Source organism: Syngnathus scovelli, chromosome 7 (genome assembly GCF_024217435.2).
Source record: "Syngnathus scovelli strain Florida chromosome 7, RoL_Ssco_1.2, whole genome shotgun sequence".
NCBI classification, from domain to species: domain Eukaryota; kingdom Metazoa; phylum Chordata; class Actinopteri; order Syngnathiformes; family Syngnathidae; genus Syngnathus; species Syngnathus scovelli.
In genome coordinates this window covers 12,324,757-12,335,151 of record NC_090853.1, presented here as the reverse complement: position 1 = coordinate 12,335,151, position 10,395 = coordinate 12,324,757, and the positions used below count along the sequence as shown (strand labels likewise).

At 39.2% G+C, this 10,395-nt stretch overlaps 1 protein-coding gene across 1 annotated transcript in view; it reads right to left on the bottom strand.

Annotated features, from left to right (window-relative positions):
- Positions 1–573: 573 nt before the first annotated feature.
- The window catches only part of pdgfd (platelet derived growth factor d), a 28,635-nt gene continuing 18,813 nt past the window's right edge, over positions 574–10,395 (bottom strand). Inside the window, exons 4-7 of the mRNA XM_049725901.2 lie at positions 9,099–9,152; positions 7,957–8,167; positions 5,546–5,763; positions 574–2,771 (exon numbers count right to left, since the gene is read on the bottom strand). Of these exons, the coding sequence (XP_049581858.1) occupies positions 2,637–2,771; positions 5,546–5,763; positions 7,957–8,167; positions 9,099–9,152 (618 nt within the window). The 3' untranslated portion in view covers positions 574–2,636. The remainder of the gene's footprint in view (positions 2,772–5,545; positions 5,764–7,956; positions 8,168–9,098; positions 9,153–10,395) is intronic.

Genomic DNA, 10,395 nt, shown 5'->3' with positions numbered 1-10,395 from the left:
ATCAAGTTGCTAGTGTGCTAGATTTTTCTTTGACAACAGGCGGTTTATGATGGTTCATTCTTTCTTCATTATTTCCCATAGGAAAAACGTTTCTTGCTCCCCATGGCAGATTATGAGTGACGTCAGAAACTCCACGGTAAACACAATGAATATACACATCTGAGTGCATGTCACTTTGAATAGTAGCTCATACCAAAGCGGCAGGCCCCTACACAGGAAGCAAATGGTTAACCACAGCCTACTGTCACAATCACTGAATACAAAATCAACAATTAAATCATCCCTTCAGGCCACAGCATCCATTAATTTTCATCTGACTTCTGTGGTGCTGACTCTGCTGACCTTAACTGCGGATACAATGGCCTGAAAAGCACATATGTGGTTTCCATGGCGACTCACGCACAAGGATGTACAAGATAACGTCATCGAGCCCTTCTCCCTGCGCTTTCTTGTTCTTCTGCTCTCTTACCGTTCCTTCATCATCTTTTTATTCCAAAGATCCCTCCATCAGCCACAAATTCATTAAACTCTACACATCATCAAACACACGAGAAAGATTACAAGACTCACTGATGCGGCAAATATTTTATTTATTAAAACCATCCAGCTGATTTCCCCCCAAACAAAACAACTGAGTAAGACACAATAAATTAAAGCCTACAATTTTGTCATGAATATTCCAAAGACAGCAAAAGCAGCACTTTTACCTTGCTCTAACATTCACTGGATTAACCGAGCTGATCATGTTTGATGTGTGAGTCACCAATGGGGAGGAGAAATAAAAAAAAGAAAAGAAAGGGTTAGAAAGTTTTGTAAAATGTTGCACAAGTAGCTGTAAATGGCATTTTGGATTCTGTTTTTTCCTGAAAGCCATTTTGGTGAGCACAACACTGTCACACTGAAAGACGCAGCACACACAAACACAAATATTGGAACTCAACATTTAGCAAAAGTTGCTGACTAATTTGAACATCCAGCGTTCAAGCTACAAGAGCATTTCCTTGTCAGCTTGGCGTGCAAATGAAAGAAATGGCCACAACATACAGAGATATGGAAGCGGCCGAGCATTCATATGTGCTACGGTTAGTAGCGTAAAAACATTATCTGTGTCAATTCATTTGTTAGTGATGATGTGTGCGGCCAAATCAGGGCAATGGTACACCAGATCCAGCAGATTTCACTGTGCTAGAAAAAAAGGAACCATTGAACAGCACAATATCATTTGGGATTTTTTTTTCTCCTGATTTCTTCAGTGTTCCTGCTGGCATTTCTTGCAGCCTCCGTTTGGAACCTTCTTCAGCCCTTCGACGAAAACACTGCACAAAGTCACACACACACTCGCTCACAAAAATAGCATCATTGTAACTGGCATAAAAGTGTGCTTTAAAGTGCTGATTACAAGGCTGCGTGTGTAAGAAACTGATTCTCGGCAAATAAAAATGCAAACATGAGCAGGTTAAGTGAAGGTGAAAATGATAGAAAATTAGAAGTGGCTCACAGCTTAATAATCTTCAACTTTTGAGTGAGGACTTTCTAAGATGTTTAAGTGTGCCTGTTGGAATTTTGGCACAATTATGTATAAGAATATTTGTGAGGTCACTGAAAGGTCCTGCAATTGCAAGCTAAATTGTAGTTCATCCCAAAGGAGCGTGATGAAATTGAAGTCAAGGCTCTCAAGTGGTTCATCCAAATAAAATCCATTTATCCCTGCCTTTATTTATTTTTTTGTGCACTGAGACATAGTTATGGTGTAAACATTTTTTTCAAAAAAGTCTTTATAGGATTATCAATTACGATTCAGGATGGATGCAAATCCTCATTTATTAATGACTGTTGCCCATACGGTGCACTCCTGTATGTATAGTAAATGTTATGAAGAATTATTCGGTCGCATTTACCAGGTGTCTGTCTCCCTGACTTGTTTCCTTTCTTCTGGGATGTTTTTCAGGTCTGAGGGTGTATGGTGTTAGCAGAATTACCAGTTAGCGACTGGAATTCCCGGAACGCTCAGAAAACTGGGCAGAGTGCAATAGCCTGTGCTGACATCTCTGATGTGTTTGGTACTGAGCAATAGGAGAGAATGTGTGTGTGTGTGTGTGTGTGTGTGTGTGTGTGTGCGTGTGCGTGTGCGTGTGCGTGTGTGTGTGTGTGTGTGTTAAAAGAGACATTGGGGAAGAAACAAAAGGGAGGGAACACAGTACAGACAGTGAAGGACAAAGGGATGCTGGAATTCTTGTAGACAGGAATGTGCACAAAACAAAGACGGGCTATGTGGAAAATCAGAAGGGTGGGGAATTCTGTATTATAAATAACTGCTTTTTTAGCCTTCAGTTTAGAATGACCATCAGCTTGGATTCACATACCCCCGTCCACCCCCCCTCATACCTTCTTTGCCAGCGGCAGAAAAGACATCTGAAAATTCGCTTAACTCATGCAATCAAATGTATTTGCATTACTGTTTGTCTTCAAGTTGAGTTTCACGATGATTCCTCTGGCGTACTTACTGTTACATAAAGTGTGCATCATCTGTCAAATAATTTCTCCTCTGCATTTACTGCATAGCTGGTTGCATAAAAAAAGTTCAAGGCAAAATGGCAGAAGGTGTCCAACAATTCAAGATAGTTTGTGTCAATATCTCAGCGAGGAGGCTGCGAGGGACAGGCACATTCACACTTGTCATGATGTGTGAGGAATATCTCATCGATGACCCAGCGCACCCTTGTCCTGCGATGGCGCTGGTACAGAGTGGTCTCCGGGGCGTACTTGAGCACCTGGAAGAGACAGGGAGAATAGGTTGAGACAGCCAGGACTTTAAACTATTTCCTGCCTGGCCATAAGCTTTGTGGTCCCTGAAGTCTGAAGCTCTGTACTTTTTTTTCATTCCTCACATATGTTTGCATCATGTCTGTATGTTTTGTGCATTGGCATATTGTTACTGTCCTTGTCAGTTTTAAATTAATGGCGTTTCCAGGCTTCTTTTCTTTATATTTGCTACAGGTAGTGATAGAAAAATAAAGCTTCAAATTTGTAAACCCACAAAAGGAAAAGAAGTGGAAATATAAAAAGATGGAAAAAGTGTCTCACTAATTAACTGTTGATTTGGGACCTGTTGAGTACAACCAGTCTGACTCGCTTCAGATGTCTTCACTCTTTTTGAGCTAATTGCCCAAACCTTCTTTTTCTGTCATTTTTTTTAGGGTTGGGAATGTCTCTATGGTAAGCTATTTGATAATTTAAACTTGAGTTGACATGGAACTAAATGAGTCTTTGTTGACTTATCATGGATGCGCTTGGAATCTAAGTAGCAGATGTACCGTAATTTCCGGACTATAAGTCGCGTTTTTTTTCATAGTTTGGGTGGAGGGGGCGACTTATACTCAGGAGCGACTTATATATGTTTTTTTTTCACAAATTTTTACTTGATCATTAAGACATCACTTACAAGTATAGTTGACCACTTCCCATGTTATTTTTAGTATAGTTGATCACTTCACATGCTTTTATTTCTTTATCTTGAACATATTCAAAACATAAAAAATAGAGAAAACATCAAATAAAGCAATTAACACTTTAAAGCACCATATCCAAGTCCACTGTCTGCTGTATGTACACTTGCTCCATTTTTGCTCCTCTTATATTTATTATTATTATTTATTATTATTTGTTTATTTATCATTTATTCAATACTCTTATTTATTCATTGTTAGTGCCTTCTTGGTTTTTTTTGTGTTGCTTATATGCATATGTGTACTATCTCACCGAGGGATAGTGGAAATGTAATTTCAATCTCTTTGTGTGTCTTAGTATATTAAAAAATATATCGACGATAAAGCAGACTTTGACTTTGATAAAACAACCAAAAAAAATTATATTTTCAGACGAAACTGGATGAGGGCGCTCTAAATTTTACCGTTGGCCGTGACTCATCAACTGGGTGGGCTTAAGAAAAATGGCACCAAAAAGAAACTCATATTTTGCAGGTTACAAACTTCAAGTTGTAAAATATGCAGCTGAAAACAGTAATCGAGCAGCAGAAAGAAAGTTTGGAGAACCGTGATGTACCAATGGATTACTATTTCAAGTGACGTCAGTAGCGCGGCGCGCCGGTTGTTTACATACAAACGTGCCCACACAAGGACTACCATCATTAGCGGTGATCATTTCTAAGTGACACGGAGGACAAAGAGTTTGAAGGAATTAAGGATTTGGAGTGACATAGAAGGTTTGAAAAACTATTATGGCTTTTACGCACGCCCGGTCTCTACTGAGTCGGGGGCCGACGCTCGGCCGAGTGGCTGTCCGCGAACGGTGCGCGGGGCTCGGACATGGCCATTACGCACGCCCGGTCTGTCTGGAAGTCCACGCCGCCACACGCTTGGAAGTTTGTTTTGTTTAATAAAGAGCCGTTTACCAAACCTACGTCTATCCTTGTACTTTGTTAACGCTACAATATAGTTATATAGTAGATCTGTGGAATAAAGACGAGGCTGACGTCAGGGCGCACGCGCGGCGATGTTGACAAAGGACGAGGAATTTGATCGATGGATTTAATGGAATTAAAGTGCACGGATGGTTTGATAATATTATTGGCTTGTATTATAGTTATTTAAAATATAGTTTATCTATCGTTATATGAGCCTGTGGAATATTTTGAAGCGCAAGCGCCCTCAGCCGTGCACACCCATTGTTGACAAAGAACGATCGATGGATTTAATGAATTGGAGTGACACCGATGGTTTTATAAACATGTTATTCATGTAATAGTTGTCCTTAATCACTCTATATGTTACGTCAGGCCCGTTCTCAGCTCTTTGTTTGTGTTTGTCACGTTAGCATACCTATCGTTTAGCCTGTTGTTGCTATTTAATGAATTGGAGTGACACCGATGGTTTTATAAACATGTTATTCATGTAATAGTTGTCCTTAATCACTCTATATGTTACGTCAGGCCCGTTCTCAGCTCTTTGTTTGAGTTTGTCACGTTAGCATACCTATCGTTCAGCCTGTTGTTGCTATTTAATGAATTGGAGTGACACTGATGGTTTTATAAACATGTTATTCATGTAATAGTTGTCCTTAATCACTCTATATGTTACGTCAGGCCCGTTCTCAGCTCTTTGTTTGTGTTTGTCACGTTAGCATACCTATCGTTTAGCCTGTTGTTGCTATCGTTTAGCCTGTTGTTGCTCGTTCATGACTGTTTTTAGTGTGGGATTTTGTCGAATAAATTGCCCCCAAAATGCGACTTATACTCCGGAGCGACTTATATATGTTTTTTTTCACTTTTTGGGGCATTTTATGGCTGGTGCGACTTATACTCCGGAGCGACTTATAGTCCGGAAAATACGGTAACCACTTTTCTGCAGTGCTGCCTTTATATGTTGTCGTTAGTCTAATAATGAACACATAAGGACCCTTAAATACAAAATGTCTCAACAATGTCCTTGAAATGTATTTACTTGTATTATTATAAAAATAATTACACCAAAATGAATACGTACATATTGTGAATTATAGCAGTGAGCCTTCATTATTTGTGACCCACCTCATGTAGTTTGAGCGTTGTCTTCGAGGCCTGACAGGTGCAGCCGGTATTCCAGTTATTTGTGCCGCATCCACAGTTGCCACCACAGCGCTTGACCAGCATGCACCGGGGGAAGAAGACGGCGTTGGTAACCCTAAGCTCCTCACGCAGGTTGACAGAGTAGTTGCGAGGGGTGCAGCTGTACCGCTTTACGTCATCGTAGAGGCGATCCAGGTCAACTAGACAGTGACAGAGAACATTGTCATGAAATCTGCCGGTCTGTAATCTTTCCATGGTCTTTGGGAATTCATTTTACCATGCATACACTAATGAACGGTTGATTGTCAGCCATGTTTCAGAGAAGAGCATTTTTCGCAGCATTATCAGGAGTAATGGAGTAACATCAGGAGTTATACAGAGGAACCTTGCTTCATATATTTAATTTGTTCCAACTGAGGTAATGTTTCCCAGTGAAATGACGGAAAAACCAGAAAGCATAGCAAGACAGTATCTTCTCTGAAATAAGGCGGCTCGAGAAATACGCGAAATGTAAAAGATGGGGACGAAGAACAGCAATCATGGCTAGATTGTCTTCTTAACAAGGGTCAAAGTAAGCTGGGTAATCATCACCCCACTGTCACCCGTAAGCGGGGTGATTGCACATATGGACTATTTATAGGTTGGCTGATTTAACCGATTGTTGTGCATATCTGTTGGTTGCAGAAGAACCGAAATTGTAGAAAATTGCATCTTCGGCAAAGAAACAACAAAAAAAACATCAGCCCACAATTGTTGTTGTTGGACTGAGTACTGAACATTTAACATTCATGCTATTGATGAAATATTTGCATTTTGTCTGAAACTTTTTTCAATTCTATGCAGCCTTGCATTTACAGCCCTAAATACTTGACTCTGCATGCCTTAGCTGTAGTCCTATTCAGGGTACAGGCTAAAGAACACTTGAATCAAGGTTTCTTTTAACGAGGCTGATATAACTGGAATCACAATCTTGGCAGGATGTAAGTGCCCAATTGAAATGATGAAGAAAGAAAGCATTTAGTGGATTGAGCAGAGCTTCTGGACTGAATCTCAAACAGATATCTAGCATCCTTGCAGAAGCTATTTGTTTAGAATGCATCCTCATTACACCAAACAAGTGAAATGATCATGGTACATGGTTAATTCAAGCTACTAAAAAACAAAGAGCACAATAAGTTTTGTGCTCATGCGCGCTGTCACTAATAGGTTTATCAATCAACAAAAAAAAACAAAATACAGACACAAGCTTTTTCATTCATACTGATAGACTGGACCTGAAAGCAAATTCTTGGCAATGCAATTCTAAATTAGGAGCATATGTAAAAGCAATTCATATAACCTTGCTATTTGTATCCTTAATCCCAAAGGTGTCAGAAAGTGGATGATTTAATCGGGGAAATTAGCCACCGGTGGCTTTCCACAAATCATTTGCCGTCTGGACACTGAATGGTGAATATCTCCTCCACTGGAAAGTCTCTGAGTCGACAAAATGTCACTGGCGTTAATTGACTGTCATTTTTATTTTTTTTTATGTTTTAAACAGGTTGTAAAAGTAACTAAATATATAGTCACCAAAGCTGTACTCACCATTTCAGAGATTGTTACAAGAATGTGACAGGTGGAAGTTGAGAGTGTAAACCACTCTGCCCCTGCACAGTACACTGAATCAGTGGACCAATGACTACTGTGAATATTTACTCGCATGAAGTACTAGTCAATAAGGTTATTTAGGAGTTTGATAACTGGGGTAATTTATTTTATTGGTGCTTACATCGTTTAAGCTATATTCAGATAAAAAAGAACCACCAATAAAACCAACAATATATTTTTGGTTTACCTAGTTTAGCTTCTGATCTGTCAGTTAACAAACATATGCCTAAACCTGTTGACTTGTATTTTTTGGAGTGCCAGAGAAAGATTAGAAAGCGTGAGAATAGTTAGCAATTACTTTATATATTATTTTGCTTGTATGTGGCCTAAATTCCAATTGGAATTAAAACTCATTCAATTGTAATTATGATCTGTCTTCGTGTCTTCAAGGGAACAAAGGAGAATTGAAAACTAATCCATTATTGCTGGCCAAGTGAGGATGTGTGTGACTTAATGAAAACAAAGCTAAGCTGCTGACTCGAGTACATTTCTGCTTCAGTGCACAAGCTGAATTTCCAATTAGAGTGAGGTGCTATGTCGTATCAACGACCTGCGGCGACTACACCTCTGAGGGGCTGCAATATGTGTTCCCTACCGTATGGGACAATCATCAGTTAACAGGACACACTGTACAAACGCATTGGTAAAAATTGATTTGTTGTCTCGCTCAAGCATTTACCGATGTTTATTTGTGATTTGATTTTAAATAAACAGCACATATGTGTATAAAAAAACATACGTACCTTTGTTGTGCCTGCTTGCCAGATGATAAGCCCTGGATCTATAATGAATATGCGTTTGTGTGTAAATGCTGTCCAGGTCCTGTTTCCAAGTGTCCGGGTTCAGCGATCTCAGAAGCTGTTCCACTGTGTCAAAGGCAGCGATGGTTCGGTCCAGGTCATCTAATGAGAGCGATACTTCAGTGACTGCTGCCGGCCCCACAGGACTGCGATCCTACGAATCAAATTCAAAATAACGAAATTATTCCATTCTAGTTATACGCTCGGTCAATGATTGACATTGGGTTAGATGTTTAATGCAACACAAATGACCATGAGAACCTTAACCTTACACGACAAAAGCAGATAATGCAAGACATTTGTATTCTACTGTCTTTTCATCCATGTGTATGTCAAGAAATATTTATTTGTCTAGTTAACTCAAATACTTCTCACTAAGTGTGCACACAGTGTCTATAGAAAACATGTTGAATACTAAAACTGGGGCAACCCGTGCACATGCACATTCTATGTAGGAGTGATAACATACTAAACATAACACGCTGATTTGTGTCTACGCCCCCACATGGGCGGTTCATGCAGAAAAAGTGCCATCCGCAACAATGCACACTAATTATTATGATTTCATACATTGCTGACCACAGATCGCTTACGCAGAGACGTACACAAATTACAGGGATTGAATGTACTTACAAATACATTAGTCTAAGAAAGCATGACATTTTACATCTCAAGTCTCATGTAAAATGCATGCAGTATGGTGTATATGCATGATCGAATATGTGCATGTAACATGTGGCTGGGCCTTGGTCCATGCAAATGGGCACTATGTAATAACTATTGTTAATGTGTCCATTAATTATTTCTTTCTGCTTGTAAAAAGTACAATGTGCTAGGGGTGAATGGGTGACAAACTGTATGTTTTGGGAAGTGTGGTTTAAACTAACACAGATTAGATGATAAAGTATTATTTATTTATAAATTATAATATCGGCATTAAAATGAAGGCAGTGAGCCTTTTCAAAGCTACGGAATTAAATTGATGTGTTGCTAACCAGTCCTTTCACTTTATAACAGTTAGAATTGCTTTCCAATGCAAACTTCTATTCACTTTTCTAGTCTGGATTTTCTCATGTAGGACTCACCGACGTGGTGACAACCTCCCAGTTGGTTTGGGATGCAGGCAGAGGGGTGTCAGGCTAGAGGAAAGAAATGCAGCAATAAGGGATTAGTTTGTAATTGATTCTCCAAAGTTTCTATTACTAGTACATTTTAATGAGATTTTCTTTGCGTTCTATTGCAGGGGCACTCAAACTGAAATCTTAAATGGCTGAAAATCATTCAATGAGTCAAAGATTCATTAATCAGACAGACCTCATGCGATAATACTGTAATCAAAATATAATGTCCTTTTCATTCATTACCACAACGAGAATATGAGCCAAAACATGTATTTTTATTTTGATGAGAACAACTGAAATACATTACTGTATTTACTAAGTACTTTATTTAAAAAATGGCTGCAGTGCTAGTCTTGTGAGATTTTTTTATTTTTTTAATTCCTGTGATTGCAGACGACGAGTACCGATCAGCTAACACGTACTATAGTTGACTTACAGCAAGTGTAAAATGACACATGTCAGGCAACAACCAATTCAATCACTTTGAGTCCCTGACACATTAATTCACATTTTCTATGACCTCCATTTCTTGAAGTCTTTAATGACATCTCCGGTGCAGATGGGAAAGTTCCTATTTGACACACCAAAGTCATATTGTGATTGTTTACATCTGCAAAAAACTCTAGCATATGGCATTTTTATGATCCGTACATGCTTCTCGACCAGCTGTGTAAATGACGTCTGAGGCGTTCTTGTAAGAGTGCGTGCAAGCGAGTTTACAAAACCTGGATCTCATCTCCTTTTAAGGTGAAATGTATCATGTCATTCACATCTGGGCCACTTTGATCTTTCAAAAAAGTTGGAAATAGGGATCAAACACAACACTTATTTTCATCTGAAGTCAAGAAATATCACCTGACTCTTAAATAAACAAGTCTTTTTTTTTCAATGTAGCTTGATTGTATAATGTATGAAACAATATTGGCTACAGAAAAATACAGCAATATTATAAGTGGCAATAGGGCACTTCCTTATTTACAGAAGCACTCGGGGTAGTGGGGACACCAGGGAGCTGCCCTTTTCAACCTCCATTTGGAACAATCGGACAGTGAGACAGTTGAGGATTAAGTGCATCCTAGATGGCCACGAAGGCCCCGAGATTTCACTGTCGACATTTAGCCCACATAACCGGTTATCTAGAGGACACTGACAATAGAAAAACACAACACTTAAATGTCTTTCAGCGACTCATTGCCATCTTGTTTTCAATTTAATTGCAAACACAATCTTCAGTGGGTTTGTTTCTACTCCTGCAAAGTCA